Below are 21,870 nucleotides of genomic sequence, written 5' to 3'. Positions count from 1 at the left end.
CACATTACACTTGGCTGGACGGCAGGGCGGTTCAGAGTTCACCTGCAATTTGCAATTGTGCTGCTGCCGGAGGCCTTAAAGTATGTTCAATTTTCTTGCCTTTCAATTTCCTACACTGACAGACACAGACTCAGACACCGACACAGACATAGGAACAGACGCCCTGAGCCTTGGACACAAACAACTTCCGCCAGCAATGCGACTAGATGCCCAGATGAGGATGATGCTTGGCCAGCTCGTTAGCAATTGCATCACAGACAACGCTGTAGATGCCATGTCCATGTCCGTCTCAGTCCGCCTTCACAGAAGCTCGTGCTATATGCTGCGTCCCGGCCATCTCGGTTCCGCATCATTTGTACTTTTTGTTTACCTACCCGAGCAAGCGGCTATTTCTAGGGTGACTAGCGTAAAATACATATCCCATACACATACATCTATTTACTTGTTTGTACATATGTAGCACAGGACTGCACGGCCATTAGGCGTGCATTTCTAATGATCCTTGAGAACTGTCTTAGAGATGCGCACTTTACTTATTTTTTTAATAAATCTCCAATTCATAATGTGATGCAAAATTTAATTAGTTTTATTTAATAATTATGTGCCTTGCTCCGGCGAAGTTTTAATGCATTTCTTTAAATTTGCAACATTCATTTTCCACCCATTTCCCGCCAGTGGAAAAATTAAAATACTTCTCTGCTACTCCTAGCAAATTTGATTTCCGCAACAAGAGAATCACGTTTCAAGTTAAACCACGTTTTAATTTTATATTAATGAAGAATTTTAAATTCATTCAAAGTTGGCTGAGGCAAAATTAAACTTTCGAGAGTGCCAGCTTTTCTAGATTTGAGCATGAGAGCGATAGAATTGATATATTTTTTTTAAATTACATTTGCGTACCAAGATATTCTGGAGTTATGTATATATAGTAGCTTAAAAGAAATTAAAATAAGCATAAAACGCTCCCCAATAGAAATTCAACACATATTATTATATGTCAACAGACATAATGCAAATTATTGAGTTTTTCTAAAATTAAATTTATTAAATTGAAACATTTTTATGTGCTGCTGAGTGTGCCATGCGGCTCCTGCAAACGAGTTTCAACTTGGGGCCACATCCGCGGAGAATTCTTGTTGAGTTTGAGGTGTTCGTGGTGCGGAGTGTGCCTGGAGAATTTCATCAAAACTTGCCGCCTGCGCCATTTCTTGCTGTTGCTCAGGGTTTGCCTTCAGCAGCCATCAAATTTGTCCGCAACTCGTAAAATGGCGAGTGTCCAATGCCAAATGGAATATGGAAGTGGCAGCGAGACAAGGGATAGAACTCAAGCGAAAAAGATGAGAGGCAGATGAGATAGGGAGCGAGACAGCGACACAGAAACAGAAAGAGAGAGACTCTGAGACAAAGACTGAGAATGGCAGCATACACTTTTATGATTGCGTGCTGCAAGTTTTGTCCAATTTGTCATTCAGTTAAATGTTCTAATGTTCATGATTTGTGCTGCAGATTCTAATTATGGCTGGGCTTTGAATCTTTATGGCTGTTGCGTGTATAAATCATGATTATTGCATTTTAATGCCACATATGTACATGGAGACCAAGAAAGAGAGAGAGAGAGAGAGAGAGAGAGAGAGAGAGAGAGAGAGAGAAAGAATTCTACGCTTGTATTCGTGTGTGTGTGTGTGTCTCTGACTGCTTTTCGGTTAGGTACTTAGTTTCAATTGCCAATTGAAAGTCAATTAAAGCCTCACGCAAATTTTGCAAAAGGAATTAAAAAAGTTTTGCGCACAAAACTTGTACGAGTAATTATTAAAATTTTAATTACGTAACTTTATGGCAAACTTGTCGTCATCCATCCCATCAGCAGCCTCGGTATTGTCCTTGTTGCAGCAACCGCAAAGGTAAAGGCAACAAACAGGAAACCAAGAATTCGAGCATTCGCAAGGCGGCGACAAGATGCTCTATTTTTTGTCTTTAAGAAAACATAACAATAAATCTATTAAAAATGTATAAAAAAAAAAGATTGATGGCCGCGGCAAAGATCAGTAATAGAGCTTTCCAGTAGTCCAGCTGCCAAAATTGAGGCCTGCTTTTCTTCGTAAGCTTTATAAATTGCATAAATAAATAAACAAAATAGTTGGAGAGATTATGGTTCTCGCTTTAGAGAAAATTTGTTGTTGTTGAGAACTGATAAATGAAATGCAGAGAAAGGGCTCAGAAAGTAAGTCATAACAGCAATTATATGCAATATGTTAACATAGAGATTTATCAACTTTGATCGAAAGAATTATTGATTTAAGTTAATTAAAGTAATTCTAATGAGTATGTGAAGACGCTGCAAGTTTAGCCACAAAAATTAGGGAAAACTAGCCGAAAGAGCAGCAGCTGACTAACTGACTAACTGACTGACTGACTGGCTGAATGAATGACTGACGGCAGCTCCTTTTGGCATTTCTCGGCATTGTGAGATGTCCCTGGATGTTGACGCAGTCGACGCTGCTGCCGGCGTCGTCGTCATGCTTTTGGTTGGGGTAGCACACACACACACACACACACGCACACAGATATATATATGTATAACTGGCTCTGACATGCTTAAATATCAAAGTAGCTTTCGCTATTCATCAGCAGCGCCGACGGCGCCCGTGTTTGGCGTGTGTATTGCTCTGGCCCTGGCAGGTGCATGGGCTGCGGCATCTGCATGATGGATGACGGCTGGGCTTGACAATGTGCCTGGTACACAGCTGACATGTACATATCTTTAATATCTTTCCCACTTGCTTTTTCAGATCTAACCAGTGGCAAATCGGGATAAGACACGCGCCTCCAATTACCTGTTAACAGGCTGCCCGTTGCTGACCCAACGCCCGCACGGGCATAAGTATCTCTTTGCCACTCACACACACACACATAACCGAAATCTACACGGCCGCACAATGGGCAAGAAGAACTCCAAATTGAAGCAGGACACCATTGATCGTCTGACGACAGACACATACTGTGAGTATATACCAATAAACCACACTAGCCCCTGTTACGCCCAGGCCCAGGCACCCTGAAAGGGCCACAAATCATGTTGGGCGCACTCCAGCCTTGAACTCCATATGAATTATTGTGGCAAGCATTAAAAACTCTTGAAAGCCATTTTGGCAGCCCAAACGTGCGCAAGTTTTTTTTTTCGCAAATAAATACAGGAAAATACGAATATGTTTCTGCCATGTAACATTTGAGTGCTCTAAAGTGCTAATTTCGATTGGTAAGCCCGTAAGCGACAGGAATCGATCCGGTTTTCTGCGAGTATATAAAAATTGTACATATTAATAAGCAAACAACACGAAAATTTATCTTCTTGTTAAATTTTTAATATGCGTATTGACAGCTTACTACAATTGAACAGTCAGCTAACGAAAACGATTTAAAGGATTTCTCTAGCCCTGTCAGCAAGCAAACAATAAGAAATTGGACTGACTGACATATTTGATTTTTGGAGTTAAAACAGTTTCTGAGAATTGTAAACCATATATGAAACTCTCACATAGTTGCCTTATAAGTGGGCTGAAAGTATTCGAATACTGCGACAAGTTCTCTATGTGTTCTCTGTTTGCGCTTTTGGAGAGTGCTCCATAGCCATATGCCAGCATTAGGGTCCATTTTTATTATTTGCTAGTCTTGTTGGCTGCCTTGGGGCCTTTCGCTTTGTGGCAGTTAAGCTTATATGAGTATTGGTACAATTTTTGAGGCACATACTTTCCAACAGTTGCACATGGCAAAAGTTTCTGAGTGCAATCGCCTAACCCGCACACCCGCACCGCCCCTTCTAAAGCCCCAGCCCGGACCAAGAACGACGCTCCATCGCATTTCGATTGCATACTGCGACTCGCAGTCTGGTCGTGAGCTTTAAGAGCTAAGGAGTATTCTTTATTGTTCATTGCACAGAGTGGCCATATTATTGGCAATCCTTGTTGCCTGAATTGGTGCTTACTGTACTGGACTGTATTTTCATCTGGGTCTTGCGTTAACTGAGCTTTTCTAAGCAAGGCGATATCTGCAGCAATTTTCATACCCTGTATATATTGAAAAGGGTTAAGTCTCAAGGGCTGTGAAGGCTACAGACTTTCAGGTTTGAATTAATTTTTACTCACAGTCGATTAGTATCCATAGCTGTCTGTTACATAAATCTAGTAGGTACCTCAAATTTGCTGGGTACATCTGTTCTCGTATAAACCGAATCAAAATTTTTTATTTTTAGGAGAAGAGAAAGCACAGGCGCGCAGACATAACAGATTTGCTGTAAGCAATGTTTTATTCTCAGCCACTTTTTTGATAAATGGCCATTATTTCTAACAAAATGACAAACTGTTTTTAGTGCTCTGTTTAGTGTTATTTGTTGTCTTTTATTTCCTTTTCAAATGTCAGTCTTATTAAGTTGTTTTTGCGCCTAGCTTGATCTACTTCAATGCCGTTCGACAAGAATCTCAGCATAAAATGTGTTTGATTTGATCATATATTCAGTCTGTTTAGATTTGTCCTATATTTACCATTCAATGCATATTCAAAAGATAAAAGATTACCTAGTTAGTCAGGTGAGACACTGGGGATTAAATTACAAGCGCTAGAGATGTTTGTATTGTGTATGCATACTTAGAGGTGAAAAAAGGTTGCTCGGAGCTTTTTGCATACAATGCGATCAGCTTTAAACTTATTTTCACAGATATTTCTCAGGTCTCGCATATCTCAGAGGAAAATAGTGTTCTCGATCATCTTAAAACTTACTTTCAAAGGTCGAAAAATGTGCGGAAATCGTGGTAAGCAATGTAATTTTATCTGTCTGAACTGATATAATAAATTAACGTATAGAGATCCGCAAAAAAATGCTTTAATGTTGTGCTTGTAGTCAGCTATGCCCTCAGTCAATAAGGCTGCAGCAAGGAGCAGCCAAGAAAAAAACATGCTGAAATGTGGCGAACATTTGATTACTTTTGCCGCCGTTGTTCCCAGTGGTAGTCCTCCTATCCCCACGAATGTGTGTGTGTGGGTCTTTTATGTCAATTTGTGTTTGTGTTTCGCTTTGACAAACAGTTGCTGGAAGGCGGCGGCAAATCGCTTATAAAACTAAAATGCAGACAATGTCGTTCCAGACTCAAACGGAGCCCGGACGCAGACTCAGACCTAGATTCAGACCCAGACCCAGACCCAGACCCAGACAGGCTTCCTGCCAGTCGCAATGTCATATTGCAATGCCACTTGAACTGCATTCATTTGGCACATACTCTTTGCTATGCAAACACACACACATACACACACACTCATAGATAATATGGGAAATATAGTGATGGTCCTTTTGGGTGTTCTAAGTCCTTCTATGTCCTATGTCCCATGTCCCATGTCCCATGTCCTGTGCCCTGTGCCCTGTGCCCGTCTATCAGTTCATTTTGCACGCATTGGCATCTAGTCAGTTCTGGTACTCAAAATTCAATTCAATGTTGAAATTATTATTTCACTTGTATTTGTGTTCAATGCTCGTCGGGGTTTGCCTCATTGTCACGTTATGTTTCACACACACACACACACACCCTCTCTCCGTGAGTGTGTGTGTGTGTGCCATTAAATGGCTGCCTCTGTGTGTGCATGTGTTTGAGTGTGCGAGTGGGCACTCAGCTTGTCTCCTCATGACAGTTTGTTTGGCATTTAGCAGTGGAAATCAAACGTGTAAAAGCAACAAGCAACCAGAGCAGTAAAAACACACACTCAACGACACCTCTCCCCACCCCCGCAACAGCACCTCCTCGTCAAATAGCTGCTGCCAATGAAGTCTCCAGCGCTTTTTCCTGTTTCCGCTCCCATTTCCCCCACTTTGTACTTCGAATGTTAACGCCAGCTGCACACTGGTTCGAGGGGTAGCTAAACAGGAGGGGAAGCTTTCAGAGCTGATTGTTGACGCAATAAATCAGAATTAATATTATATTATTCAATTAATTACGTTAATATTCCATGTCAATCTGTAGTTATTTGTGTGTTTTATCATTATCAATTATCTACACTGCGTGTGTGTGTGGGCGTATTCTTGAACTGAACTGTGAGCTAAGTCGATATTTCTTAAGCAAGAGAGTATATATAAAAATATATATATGTATCTATCTATACATAAAAGTTATCAATGTGTAAGGCCAATGCATAATTTCCAGCCTAACAATGCTTTTGTTTCTTGTAACTGATCAAATACATTATTTATTTTCCAAACTAGCGTTGTTGTAAGCTTTAATCAGTTTCACTTAGTTTTCCTTTTAGCTTTTGACACTGTGAGTTAGTCGTTGTCCTTGTCTCTGTCCCAATACCAGTGCCAATATCTGTTTTCATTCCAGTCCCAGTCCCAGTTGCAGTACCAATCCCAGGCTAAAAACATGGTGCATATGTTGTAAATAATTTGCTAATGGCGCCATTGAAGCTTTTACAGGACGAGACGCAACGACCGGCAAGCATTCAAGCACATTAGCTCTCCAGCGTTATAGTTTTAAGAGCAGCATATATATGTTACAAGAAGACTAAGTTAGTCAGTTAGTCAGTCAATTACTTAGCAGTTAGTGAATCATTCAATCAATCAGCTAGTTAGCCAGTCAATCAGTAATTCAATCAGGCAGTCAGTCTCAGTCAGTCTCAGTCAGACAGTTAGTCAGTCAGTCGTTCAATCAATCAGTCAGATAGGTAGTCAGTCAGTCAGCCAGTCCGTTAGTCAGCTAATCAGTCAATCTCAGTCAGACAGTCAGTTAATCAATCACTCAGTAAGTCAGCCAATCAGTCGGCTGGGTAGTCAGTCAGTTAATCAATGAGTTAGTCAATCAATCAACCAACTAGTCAATGAGTGAGTCCATCAGAATAGCAATCAGTTAGTCAGTCAGTCGGTCAATCAATCAGTCAGACAGGTAGTCAGTCAGTCAGCTAATCAGTCAATCAGTTAAGCCGGCAATTTGACACACAGTCAGTCGAACACTCAATCGGCCAGTCAGTCTCAGTCAGCCAATTTTTGAGTTAATCAGTCAATCAGTCAGTCAGTCGGGTGGGTAGTCATTCAGTCAGTGAGTAAATCAGTCAGTCAGTTATTCAATGAGTTGGTCAATCAGTCAGTCAGTTAATCAACCAGTTTATCAGTCAACCAGCTATTCAATGAGTTAGTCAATCAGAATAGCAATGAGTTAGTCAGTCAGACAATTCATTTCCTTGTCCGGTTGTAATGGTTACACAAACATATTGATTAAGCTCCAACAGAAAAGTTCAATTGGGAAAGACTGAGGGAGATGGTGGAAGAGAGAAACGGAAAGGAAGTGACAGAGAAAGAGTGGGAAGGAGAGAGAGGTTTAGAGTGGGAAAATATGGTACAGCATTGAAATTGACAAGAAAAAAAAGGAACAACATAATTAGGGGATAGTAAATAGAACTACATTTCCGTCAACTTTAACGTCAACTTTAACAAGAATGGATAGAGAACCAGTTGGCCATGACAGGCAGAGTAATAAGCCCTCCCCTCTGCCATTTTTCCAATTCAACTTTTCTGTCTCTGTCGACTAATTTCAGATATGATCAGTACAAGTGTCTATAAACTCTGAATAAGTAGCATAAAATTGGACCTGACTGTCACATATATTTTTCTCTCTTTGCCTCCTTCAGTTGATATATGTTCTTGTTCTTTCTCTGACCAATAAAGTCTTATCCCCGTTTAGCCTTTGCAATCGCAATCGGTTTCATGTTTCTAAATCGTGACATTTACAAGCCGCACGCGGAACTTGAATTAAAGTTGCATGATGAAATGTGTCAAGGCGAATCGTGAATTTTGATACCATTGCTGCGAGTAATTAATTATTACATGGTTAAGTGTTTGCCACGTGAACGTTAAAATGCTGCCTAGGTCACGAGAGATGCCTTGGGTTGAATTGGCAAACAGCTTCAGTTTTCGTATTATAATGATGCTATGCAATATATTAGGCAGACACTGACAAGCCGTTTGTCGATCAATGAAACAGTGTGAAAAGTTGTTGGGATTTTAAAAGTTACACATGAGAAATGATAAAGTCCACCCAGAAGCTGGCAAGTGCGTGTTGCATGAAACTTTTGAATTTAAAGATCTAAATGAAAACGATTTAAAGACCAGTGAGCTTCAAATCGCCTGCAAACTCAATTCCAAACCTACGAAATGCACTTATACGGGTGGAAAATAGGTGGAATGATGAAAGCGAAGGTTGGAGGAGGTGTTTGATTAATGGCGCATTTGTTGCGCGGCTCTGTAGCGTGTTTACCACATATTTAAGCCCCGCTTGTTTACAGGGTATCCTCATCACGAATTTGTGAGGCCAAAGCAAACAGCTACAAAAAGTTTGCCGTCACACGCACACAACACACACATGCATGTGCACACATGTAAGTGCCCGCATGCAAGTCGGGGCTTGTTTTTTTTTTCCTCCCTTATTTCTTAATTTTATTTTTTATTTTTGTTGGTTTTCTGAATGTGTGAATGTTGGCAGGAGCTTTGGCAGCCATTCATTAATTAGCATGTGGGCACTCCCAGGCGGCGCCTGAGTCCTTGCTACTTGCGAGGTGTGTGCTTGCCTGCCTGCCTGTATGTGTGTGTGTGTGCTTATAAAAAAGTTAAATTTAATCAGTTTAAAATTAAATTAAATACAGAAAAGTCAAAATCGCAGGACCCGTTGGCCTTTTTTTTATTCCGCTTGCGCCTAAAAGCAGGCAACGAAAAATGATTAAATAAACACTGCGGGCCACAAATAACTTTTGGACAGACAAAATCGCAAAAAAAAAAGAAGAGAAATGCCGCCTTGTGCAAATAAACATTTAAATCGAAATAAATTTTTGTTGTTTTTACCAACCAGCAGCATTCTAGGGCTGGGTGGCGGCAGGGTCGTTGGGTCGAATTGGATCTTTGAGTAGCTCACTCAATGCGCCGGGCTATGAACTAATTTGCTTTACTGCTGGCGGCGCTTTACACACACACACACACATACACAGAGAAAGACACACACATACGCATACAAATATACACAGCCATACAGACACATACACATGTATTATTCAATGGTAAAAGTCCTTTAACGTCGACATCAACATGCCCAGGAGCCAACTTAGCCGACGCGTTGGCGTGCGTAGACTTTTAAAAGGGGCGCCAGTGGTTCGATGGGTGCGTGGTGCCCGGGTCAAAAGGGGTGCCGTTTCTGCTTGTGCGGCTTATAATGAGTTATATTTTGATGCCAGGCAACTGGGGAGGCTTTTCAATTTGTGCTCAATGGCTGCCGCTGACTTGGTTTGCGTGCAAAGACTATGACGGCCACTGCCTCAAGACGACCCAACTCCTAGGCAGAGTTGTGTCGTCCGAGCCAGCGCACGCAAAGGATGTGCTGCAGACTAACCCCAATGCCATTTCATTTTCTAATGTGTACTGCAATTCACATATGCCACAATTTCAAATTAGCTCGCTGTCTTATACGTTACAAGGCGCATAGTTAAACAAAAGCTTAGATCAAATCTGCCCGAGCTATTAGATAAGCATACATAAGTTTCTATCAATGCCGTTTCACTTTACAATTAATTAGAGGCGTCTTCATAAAGTGTGCTTGCCAAGTGTATCAAGCTCACCAACACACAAGCATTTCATTCATTGCTGCTTTATAATTTAGAAATCTATTAAGTGCTGCCAATTAACGCTCAATTTTCGTATCATTTTACACAAGTATTTTCAAGATATGCTCAAGCTCGCCCAATCCACAGCCCCATAAAATTAACTCAGCAAATAAATATTTATAAGAGGGCTGCAAAACGAAAAAATAAATAGCAGGTTGTTCGGCTTGCGGTTTGAACCTGCGCCCTGCCATTGGGTTTGTTTCGTGAAGCTCTTCCATCCATGGTTTTGGTTGTTTGCTTTTCTGAACAAATGGTTTGGTTAAAGGCACAGCTCAGAGCGAAGAATTAATTGGGGTGCCAGAGTTAAAGCGGGTCGGTCTTAAGCCTGCGTAAAACACTATATTTTATAGTTGGGATATGCCACTCATTTGCTACCCATTTGCCTGGGCTGCAGATATGAAGTGTTATCAAATAATTTGCTAGAAATGTCGGCAGTGAGATGCGGCCTGTTTAGTTGTAAATTTGATAGGGTATTTCAAGCTCGTTACACCAAGTTGAGTCTTGCTTTTCAGTGTTTTTCATTTGTAAAGTGGCACAGGGCACAGTTTCGTACGCTCAGCCTTCTAAGTGCAGACGTGCATGCACCACACGCGCCTCTTAGAGTACTACATGATGATACACATACACGCAAACCCACATCTATGTAGTTGGAGGTATGTGCCACAGCTGATAGTGTGTGGGCGGTTGTTGGATGTGTGTGTGAATGACTGTGACTGCGCTCGACAGCTACCTGGTAATAAATTAAATGATTTATTAAATGATATGCACTTTATGCAACTCCAAACATACACACTGCACACAGCTGCTATTATGTTTCCGGCTGGCTACCCCGTCAATTTCATAGCTGTTTAGTGGGGTCTGATGCGCCTAAGCCTGTCAATGACACATCATCAATTTTCGTGGCAAGTTGATAGCCAAAAGCCGTCCGAATTCGAGCTAAGCCGCCATAACTCAGCGGCTGAGCCAAATTATTTGAGTTGCCATTACGTTGCCTGTCTCCATGGCTGTGTAATGTGAGCGATAAAGTAAGAGGTAAGCAGCTCAATGGGATGAGTACTGGGATCAATGAGTACTTGCGACTTGGGGACGACGGCCAACGCTCGACTTATGAATTATTGAGAGTATTTACCAGGGCTGTGGGCCAAAAATAATGGTCACTATTTTGGTTTACAGCTCGAATCAGCTTCCTGCCTTAAAGTTTGATGCTTGAGCCGGATTGCCTATATCCCTTAGCCAAGATCTTGCTTCAAATCTTGATTTGTTATTTATTTTCAATTTGAATGAAACAACATTCATTTGAACCTACCATTCGGTTTCTGTTCTGTCGACATTTTGATATTGAGAAAATTGTAAGAAATAATTTGGAATTCAAGACACGGTTCGTCTTCGTCTTGCAGCCCTGTATATGTGGCCTAGTTATGTAGATTGTATTGAGCGTGGGATTATTCTGTAATTTTAATAACCAATTTTTTCTTGAATCTCTTTCCAGTTACTGAAAAGGAAATACGTCAATGGTAAGCACATTGCTGCCACAGCTCGGCAGCAAACAGCAACTGTTTTTTTTTTTTTTTTTTTTTTGTTTGTTTTTATTATTCCTAGCGTCCATCTATGAGTATGTATATATGTATGTATACACACATGCCATTTGCCATATTTGAATTAAATGTAATCATTTTGCTCATTTGTCGCTCTGAGGTGTGTGTGCATTCGTTACAAAATTCGAAATTACTTTAAACAGTTTTGCTGTCAAATACGATTAATTGTAAGTAATGCATTAAATGAGAATCGGGCATATTCGAATGCGAATGCGCCGCAATATGTAAATATCAGTTGGCATTCCTTGAAGCGAGGCTGCACAATCTAATTAGCATTAAATAATGCACCAAATTGTTGACATTCAATAATTAAATATTTACATTAACCAATTCATGTGTACAATTTTTCTCATTTATGTGCAACTGTTTTTTTTTCGCAGAACTTTGCTGGTTCTATCAATTTACCATAGTATATGTACAAATGTATATATAATATGAATACGATATATTTTTGTTTTCATTAAATTTAATTTACTTTTTTTTTCTTCTTACATTTATTTAACGTGTTGTCAACAACTTTGACTACTTGTATCTACTCTATGTTAATCTTGATTCGACTCTCTCTCTCTCTTCTTTTTTTCTCCTTCTCTCCCTGCCTCTTTCTGTTCCTTGGCTCTGGCTTGTTTTTAAACTCGTTCTCTTTATCTCGCTGAACTGTAAACTGTGCTATCAAAACAAACTATGTAATTTTGATCTTTGACTTCCGAATTCCCGCCCGTGAAAAAGGCACAAAGGTTTTCTTAAAGACTGCCCGAATGGTCTGCTGACTGAACAAGTAAGTACGAGACGAGAGTCCATCGCTAAATGTATACATCATATTTTATTTTTAACTACTAGTATTCAAGCAACTAACCGCAAAATAATCCTATTAACAAAAACCATAAAACCATAACAAAATTTAAAAAAGTCTGTTCCTTTTCATTTTCACCAGCCTCTCCACAAGAGGAATACACAATTTTTAACCATTACTATTTAAAACTGAAAAACAAAACCAAAAACAAAAACCAAGCTGCAAACTACTTGGCTTTTTTTATTTACATACTATATTTTTTTTATGATTGTACTCGAAATTTTATGTTTTGGTTTAATGTTTGTTTGGCCTTCCCACTCATTGCCACCGCCATTATTGGTGCCGCAGTTTTGTGGCTTTGTTTTCAGCCAGTTTGTTGCCACTTAAACTTGCCGAATTTTTACTGATATGCCAAATGTGGGGTGCCGTTTTTTCAAGCACTCTCCATAATTTTTTTTTTTTTTTTTGACTATGGCTTTGGCTTTGTTTACGTCGTCCATATATCATATTTTTTTCGCATTTTCCCCAATGGAAAATTTGAGGACCGTTCTCTCTGGGATATTCGCGGGTCTAATTATTCCGCTCATGGATGGCTTAATAAGTACTGCCAGCAACTATAATTATGGCTACAAAAAATCTATGGATATACTAGTAGCTCACAAAATATTTGATTACGCACTGTGTCTCATTAGGGCGCCGTATTCACAGACATTTTTTAATTATTTGCTCGCAAATTCATCAGAATAAATTCAATACTTTTGCTATTTTGATGTTGCATCGAAAAATTGTTTTATTTTGTTCATTTGAAAACTGAGGGCTGAATTTCATAATTTAATGAGCTCTGTGTGTGTGGCCATGCAATGTTTAAATTGTAAACTTGCGGGTGGAACCTACTGTTAAAGTTGTCTGGTCGGTTTGTGGAGCCCACATTCAAGGTAGATTACCATTTTCTAATCAGATTCGGCCTACATCTGAAGTAATCTTGTTAATAATAGAAGTGTATTGTATGTACTTTGATGATAAGCCATTTTATCACTAATTTTACATTTCATAAAAAAATTAAGAATTCCTCTTTCACCAGAAACAATCATCTTAAAGATCTAACCTTTCAATTTCATGTATGCGTTTTAATCTTAATGCTTCTTTGCCAATTTCATATATATTTTATTGTGTTTAAATCTTGGCTGCAAGCCGAGTGGAATCTTTTTTAAGCATGTCGAGCCGTGAACCAAACCAGAGAACATTTTTGTTAGGTTTGCAGCCTTGGTTTAAACTTAAAGAAGTTAATAAAATGCATTGTAAATAAACGAAAAAGAGTAAATAATAATTGGAAACAGTTTCTATGTTTATAAACAAAGACTTTTCCTGCTATATGTTTTTTTTTTTTTTTATATTTATAATCAATTTTTAAACAAACGTTGCAACCAGGGATTCATCAAAATTTATAAGCAATTTTTCCCGGACGGAGATCCCAGTAAATTTGCCTCCTTGGTATTTCGAGTATTCGACGAGAACAATGTGAGTATATGAAAATATAAGCAATTGATTAATTCCCCTATTGGCCAATGGCTTAAATATCGACAGGACGGCGCCATTGAGTTTGAGGAATTTATTCGGGCTTTATCCATAACATCACGTGGAAACCTCGATGAGAAGTTACACTGTAAGCTATACAAATCTTGTGCCATCAAAAATAATGTATATGTTACCTTCTATACAGGGGCCTTTCGTCTTTATGATGTGGACAATGATGGCTACATAACTCGAGAGGAAATGTACAATATTGTTGATGCCATTTATCAGATGGTGGTAAGTCTTATCACTCCAGAGAGTATCACAATTTCACGTAAGAATAAGTAAGAGGTGTGACTCTCTTTTGAGAATGTAATGAATGTTGTATATATATACATATTTCATTGAATTATGTTTAATATATACTAATAACATTTATATATATTATTGATAGTAAAATATACTAATAACATATCATGCCATTCGCGAGCAGGGCCAACAGCCGCAAACGGAGGATGAGAATACACCGCAGAAGCGTGTCGATAAGATCTTCGATCAAATGGATAAGAATCATGATGACCGCCTCACCTTAGAAGAGTTTCGTGAGGGTAGTAAAGCTGATCCACGTATAGTGCAGGCGTTAAGTTTAGGTGGTGATTAACCGCAAGAATTGTAATTGCGCTTAAATTCGAGATTGTCACAGAGTTGGAAGCATGAAGCAAAGACAACGAATTCGTGCACAATAAATAAATATGGTTTGATATAATGGTTAAGTAACTTTGCAAGAAGTTTATACATATACAAACACATCCACACATACACACACACACATACACAAGCAGACGTACACACGGACACACACACAGACACACATATGTATTATATGTCATTTGCCTAGTGGCAGCTTGTTAGCCCCAAAGCCGCGGCTTAAAATATCGAACGCAAATTGAAAACAAAAACTGAAACTTGAATTTGTTTAAGTGAAATTCCAAATAATGCAGATATTTAATACATATACATATACTACAACGATAAAAATTATAAAAACAATTAACAATGCAGCCCACAGAGGAATGTTATGCAAAATTCGTCAAAAAACACCAATTTAAATAATAGCGTCGCTTTTTTTAAATTTACTTATTTATACAAGTATGTGCATATATGTATGTATATATATAAGTATGCACTACATACCATATATATTCATTTATATGTATAAATATATGAATATATTTATATGTATATATATGCATATACATATGTATAAATTACATTAGGCATTTGTTCTATTGTGAGAGCATTTTTATTGAAATGCTTGCAAAGGAAAGAAATCAATTTTAAAGCCAACAGAAAACAAATTAAATAAATAAAATTTATAGTTGAATTTTTTTTTCATAAATTAATTACATACATGCTAATATACATATAAATCAGATATTGTAGGCAAAATGCGCCAAGGGCAAAATATTAATACACATAGTAAATGCCTAAATATAATGCTAATGCTTTTTTAAAAAAAAAAAAATATATATATATACAAATACATACAAACACTTACTCGTACTTGTATGTGCCCCAAGGCAAACCCTAAATACTATGCTAATAGATGCTTTCCCATCTCGATTGTTTAGCCTTTTGCTGAGCCAGTTGCAACAGTTACAACTGTTGATAATCGAACGTGTTGATATGCGAAGTTTATTAATGGAAAACTTGCTTATTGGACTAATTATATACGATTTATATATACAATATATACATACATAGCTCTCTAAACTCAATGTCAGGAAACGTTTTGTGTTATCAAATTGAACAACTCGCAACTCAAAAGTCATCGAGCACAAAAAGGGGCAACCCCCCACTGAACAATTGGTTTAACCTATTGACACGAACACGAAAGCTTATTGCATGGGGCATGGCTCTATAACTTATTCGAAACCCCTCTTTCAGCTATTAAAATCCTAGCAGCTGGACTAATGTCCACGAGCGTGTTCCTTCGGCGTGACTGTGTATGTGCGTGTTATTTTGTTTTCTTTTAAAATTTATAGATATGTTTAAATAGATGTGTTTTAGTTGCTAGGCTTAATTTTCATTGCACTGCAGCAAACGAATGCGCAGACAATCAATTTGGTTCCAAACTATAGACATTGCGCTAAAAAACATTGCTCCGATAATGTTATTTGAAAATCGAAATACTTTTAACTAAATTAGCGTAGGCAAATTTTCTAACATTTTTATTCTTTATTTTCATTTCGTGGCGTACGAGTATTTAATGTATTATTGGAAGATATTTAAAATTGGCTTTAAGCTAAATTCGCATCTTTATATGTTAACCGTTTATACACATAACATACATACATGGTCTGCTCATGGATACTTCAAGTACAGTTTGCAGTTTAAATAAAAGCTATTGAAATATGTGTTTCTTTTTTTTTTGATTATTGAATATTACCACCCATAACTATACCGTATTTCTGCATGCCTTATTAAACAATATCAAATTTTTCGAAAACATTTATTTTGGCATTCTTTACGAAAACTACTTAGAGCTTGCAAACTTTCTGAAAACATATTCAATGGAAATTAAAACGATATATTTACATACAATATTTATACAAGTATATACATTTGAAATGCCTTGGGAACTATCGCATTTTACAATCATCTCCGTGCAAAACTCTCTGGAAACTCTCTGGTAAACAAACACACTCTACACACTCTATACCTTCTATACACTTTATACACTATGCATAACACTTTATACTCTTCTGTTAATTTTCTGCTTTCGTATATTTTCTTCTCTACAACAATCTAATCACCATACTAAAATAATTTCTATTTTATATGTGGTTCAGCTTTATTAAAACAAAACAAAAAACAAAACAAAAAAATATAATAAAAAAAAAAATAAAAAAAAATAAAAAAAACTTTAACAACACTTTAAACAATGAACAACTTTGACTTCAATAAGTTCAAAGTAGCAAACATTTAAAAATATCAATAAAACCTAAGTTCAAAGTCACATGAATATAAGTTAAACAAAATGTTATAACCAAACTCCACATCTATAAACAAAAAGAAAACCTCGATTGTACATTCTCTATTGCAATATGCTTTACCTATACTCTATCATACCTACAGCCACGTAATACTCTTCTCTATTCGTAAATATTGCCTTGTGTTTCTCTTTCTCTTTCTCTTTTTCTTGGTGTTATCTCTTTTACCGTTCAGAGCTAAATATATATTTTTTTATATACTTCTAGCCATATATCATTTGTTTTCAAATTGATTAAACGTGTTTTCTAAATAGCTTGCGTTGAATTTTGTAGAATTTGAATATACAGTGATCGTTCAATATGGTAAATAGTAAAGAAAATACTAAAAGTTTTTAAAAAGATTTCGAAATTTAATTGACATTTATTGGCATTTAAATTGATGCTATAAAATATGAATCGATTTCATTTAGTTAACTAGTTACTCATATTGAATGTTTATTGTATTTCAGTATGTTCTTTTTTTCAATATAATTTTTACGCTCAACAAATACAACTACGTACAGCAAATCTTAATGAAATCGGTAACGTTTCCAGGACTTCAAGCAATCAATGTAAAAATCAAAAAATAAAACTTCAGACATATAAAAATGATTAGAAAAACAGATCTGGTTTTTATAAGCATGAAGCAAGGAGTTTAATTGTGCAAATACTCGTAGATTGATTAGAGCTTAAAACCAAATCAAGTGCAATGGCATTCAAAAATAAACTTGTGTTTTCCTCATATGGCAAAAAAATAAAAATAAAAAAAATAAAAAACAAACAAATTGTGAAAATATAAAAATTACTCAAGACTTCTGTTCTAAACTAATACTTAAATATACATTATACGAAATTTCTGAAAATTGCTGCAATAAACTATTGATTTAGTAAATAAATTAACGCTGAGATTTCCGGTAATGACAGCTTGCTACTTGTTCATAATATTGTTTCTTTGTCGCTCTGTTAATTGCCCGGCACAAATATTATAATGTATCTTAAAGGCGAAAATTGTGTATTTACGTAATCTGTATCTTAGCTAATACTTTTCTATGAATGTAATGCGCAGTTTCATTTCGAAACTATTTAAAGTAATATGCAAAAGCAGCCTAAAGTCTTAAGTTGGCAAAGTTAGTTAAACTTGCATAATGCACAAAATATTTGCATGTCTTTTTATCCTCACCGAAATTCATCAGCAAATGCAACAAAAAAAATAAACACATATTTATATTATACGATTATTTATATGGCTATATACTATATTATTAGCTAGCATATAAGCTGCTTACATGACGAAATCCACACTAAAATATGTCAAAAATTATGATGATATTAATCAAACTTAATTCTGTCGATTCATTAAAGAAATGTGGGAAAAAGAGAAACTGCAGCAACAATCAATTTTTTGGCGCTTATTTCCCTTGACTTGAGGAATATTGAAACAATTGTACATAGAAAATTGTAGCAGCTAAGTTAAAGAGGAATAACAACAACAACTAAAAGAGAAACAATACCCAAAAAAAATATATATACACAGTTCTTATCCGATAATCTATTATTATATTACATATATACTCTAATACTTATGATAATTCAAAGAGAAGATTTTTTTTTTATATAATTAAATAATCGTCAACAAAAGGCAATTATTTTTATTGTGCGATTAATTCAAACGTAAGCAATATTTTTGTTAGCATTGATGTGAATCAAGCAAATGTTTTTTAATATTTAATTAAAGCCCAACGCGCTGTTAAATTTACAATAAAAATGCAAAAATTATTTGCTCTGATTTTGGCTAAAGGAAAAACATGCACACAAAATGAACCTAAGAAAACACGCAACACAAAAGAAAGAAAAATAAACGTTTTTTGAAATTATTATAAAGAAGCAATATAATGGTTTATTTAAAACATTTCGCACTACTTAGTTGGCCATAAATATTTAATACACAACAAACGTTCTTCGAGCTGTCAACTTGACTTCATTTGATTGCTCTGATACTTAATTTATTGTATGTAATTTATTCTTAGCACCAATTTTTAAATTCGGTAAATAAAGTCGCACAATATTTATTCCACATTAGTATTACAGGTTCATATAAATGGGAGAGTAAATCTTTAATGACTTTTTCCTTTGATTTCAGAAAAGAAATATGATATTCCAATATTATAGTAGTCAAACATTTGCTAACCCAAGCACTATGGAATATATACCTAGACCAAAATAACTTAATAGTTAAAAGTTTTAATAGAGTGATAAAGAGACAGGCAGAGAAAACAGCTTGATTTGCCCTGATGAGCTGGGAATTGTACAAGTTTCCACTTCAAAAACTTCAAAATAAGAACTTAACTACAGCTAGACACTGTTTACCATTTTTACCTAAAACTTAACATTAATATATTTGTATAATATTTAAATATTTGTAAATACCAACTTATGTTGAACATATTCCATCTCTTCCAGTATCCATCTACCAGGGTCGCCAAAAACTTTCTGGTCTAGCTGGCATCAGCTGCTGCATAGCCCTTAGGAACTTGCTATTGAGCTGCATGTCATGAGGATGTAAAAATCGTACCACCTCTAGAATGCACTGTTGAGATCCAAATGCAAAGTGCTGAAAGCTGTGCCATGTCTCCAAGTGGATAGGCCCCTCACTCTGCCTGGGGATGATAGCGGCCTTGAGCTGTCTGTGTAGATGATGCACAGTCAGCTCCAGTATGTCAGCCTTTTCCAGCTTGGACAGCGTCTCCTCATCCTAGTTATTATGAAAATAGGTGTTATATGTGCTTTGCTGAGCAACAGCGACTGCTTACCAATTGCACAACCTCCACTATGAGCTGCTTCAGTTCGTCCAGGTATCTGTTGATACGCGCTCGCCGCTTGCGCTCGAGCAGCGGCTTCATGACCTTGCGATACTGATGCGAACGCGACACTGCGCCCACCGGTAAGCCCTGTTCATGCGTTGACATTGTGTTTCGGATAACTATTTGTTCTATACCTTGGCTTTGGCTTACAGGCTGCGCACAATCTGCCCGCTGGGGTTCGACTGACTGTCGGCAGCTGAGACAGCAGCAGCAGCAGCGCCGCGTCGCAATTAATATACCCTTTCGAGAGGGTAGTTGAGTATTGTCATTAAGTGTGTAACGCACTGCAGAAGATATTCACGACACAGTCGAATCGATTTAACCATATCCATCTGTTTGTCCCTCTGTTTCTATGCAGACTAGGCATGGGTTCGTCTTTCTGTAGCAGGCAGTACATACACAGATTATTAAAAACATTCTCCGTCTTCTGCCTCATAATTCAACTGGTTATTTTGAAATTTAATCTCAATTCAAGTTTTATAGTCAAATCAATTCTAACGCAACACCTAATATCAAATGTCTGCAAGGGTATTCAATCTTCGGCGTGCTGAAGCATGCCATTCTTCCTCTCGCTTAGCGATGCTGACAACAGCGCATGCGTGTCTTATTCAAAAGCTGCCAATGCCGCCGCTATAGCTCGTCAAGCTGTTCTTTGGGCGGCCACTGGTCAGCAGCGCAGTTGTTGTTGCGACTTCACAGTGACGCCGTCGTTTCCTGTTGTACTCGTAAGCAGTTCGTCAATCATTTTCTTCTTATACATTTGTGAATGTTTCATTACAATTATATGTACATATATGTATGTACGTATAAATGTTTGCTTTACTGACTTATTGATTGACAAATTGATTGTCTGAACTGTGCGTTGATCATCAATCAGTAATAATTAGGTAGGTCCATATACATATAGGTAGTCTAGTTGCCCTTCTACGAGATTCTCATGAAATTAAGAAGACCCTGCTCTAACTGCCCTATAATAACTTTTTTCTCATTATAGTTTATTCTTTTGGCCTTTTCTCTATCTGCTACTTATTTTTTCTCTTTCCTGCTCCTGCTCTAGTTCCCTGTTCTTAAATGAGGTCTTTATATTTAATTCTGAATTTGACAATAAAAACTTTGTGCGTGATTTATGAATTTAGTAAGTTAAGTAAGTACATACCATATATATGAATATGAATTGATATATATATATATATATATATATATATATATATAGCAGCAGCGCCGCGTCGCTATATATATCAATTCAGCTATGAATCTATTGCATTCCCCTCTGTCTTGTTAGGTAAGTCGCCTGCGGTCTTGGCACGATGTTCTCATAGAGAGACGCGTGTGCCGCTGCTGGTTGCTGCTTCAGTCGATATCTTAGCCATTGACAGTTGCAACTCCGCTGCAGTTGCAAATGTTGTGCGCAATCGAGAGCAGCGAGTCAAACAGTTGAAATTACAGCAGGCAAAGCAACGCGTCGCAGTCGACGTCGACTGTGCTGGGGCTCTGTTGTTGTTTGTTTCTCCTTTTGTTGTTGATGCTGTTGTTGTTCTTGCTGCTGTTGTTGTTGTTGATCTCTCGTCGCTGGCAAATGGCTTTTTGAGATTGCGGCAAAGTAAAGTTTCCCACGGTCACCAATGTTGCACGCGAGCAGCGGCTGTTGTGGCGACACTCTTTGCGGCAGTTCCTCTTGGAACTTGGTGGCAACAACTGCTTTTAAATGCTTCTCGTCCCCAAGACATAGCACTGTCTGGCTCTGTTTGCCTTGCGGAAAGTGGGTGGCCAGCAACGGGAACGAGCAGAGGGACTTCAGCTCACATGTGTTCAATTCAGAGATTTCTTGCTATCTATGTATGTGGCCTCGTTTTTATTATCTTGTTGCCTCTTACTCGTGCCCACATAATTTTGTTTTTTAGCGGCCCATGAACTTGAGATATCTGTTAAAGATGGAGCAGCTTGGGGTGTCAAATTGGCTCGAATCTGTCAAAGATTTATTTAGAATACATATAAGTCGACTTTGATATCTATATCTATATCTATATCTATATCTATATCTATATCTATATCTATATCTATATATCTATATCTATATCTATATCTATATCTATATCTATATCTATATATCTATATCTATATCTATATCTATATCTATATCTATATCTATATCTATAATCTATATCTATATCTATATCTATATCTATATCTATATCTATATCTATATCTATATCTATATCTATATCTATAACTATATCTATATCTATATCTATATCTATATCTATATCTATATCTATATCTATATCTATATCTATATCTATCTATATCTATATCTATATCTATATCTATATCTATATCTATATCTATATCTATATCTATATCTATATCTATATCTATATCTATATCTATATCTATATCGA

At 37.1% G+C, this 21,870-nt stretch overlaps 2 protein-coding genes across 5 annotated transcripts in view; one reads left to right on the top strand and one right to left on the bottom strand.

The window, feature by feature from the left end:
• Frq2 (Frequenin 2) overlaps positions 1–14,745 on the top strand; it is a 29,264-nt gene extending 14,519 nt beyond the window's left edge. For all 4 annotated transcript variants that reach the window (XM_015171140.3, XM_015171138.3, XM_032440027.2 and 1 more), the window contains 7 exons: positions 2,790–3,000; positions 11,171–11,195; positions 12,003–12,051; positions 13,495–13,584; positions 13,651–13,729; positions 13,787–13,875; positions 14,072–14,745. In XM_015171140.3, the coding sequence (XP_015026626.1) occupies positions 2,937–3,000; positions 11,171–11,195; positions 12,003–12,051; positions 13,495–13,584; positions 13,651–13,729; positions 13,787–13,875; positions 14,072–14,239 (564 nt within the window). In that variant the 5' untranslated portion in view covers positions 2,790–2,936 and the 3' untranslated portion in view covers positions 14,240–14,745. The remainder of the gene's footprint in view (positions 1–2,789; positions 3,001–11,170; positions 11,196–12,002; positions 12,052–13,494; positions 13,585–13,650; positions 13,730–13,786; positions 13,876–14,071) is intronic.
• Positions 14,746–18,511: 3,766 nt separating this feature from the next.
• Positions 18,512–19,907, bottom strand: Hesr (HES-related). Its single transcript, XM_002055043.3, has 2 exons — positions 19,421–19,907; positions 18,512–19,362 (listed from the first exon to the last, which is right to left on the bottom strand). Exons 1-2 carry the CDS (start codon positions 19,574–19,576, stop codon positions 19,078–19,080), a joined length of 441 nt encoding a protein of 146 aa, XP_002055079.1. The 5' UTR covers positions 19,577–19,907; the 3' UTR covers positions 18,512–19,077.
• Positions 19,908–21,870: the final 1,963 nt, after the last annotated feature.

This window comes from Drosophila virilis, chromosome X (genome assembly GCF_030788295.1).
Source record: "Drosophila virilis strain 15010-1051.87 chromosome X, Dvir_AGI_RSII-ME, whole genome shotgun sequence".
NCBI lineage: Eukaryota > Metazoa > Arthropoda > Insecta > Diptera > Drosophilidae > Drosophila > Drosophila virilis.
Note: the sequence above shows the minus strand (reverse complement) of the source record. Positions and strands in the feature narration are given on the sequence as shown.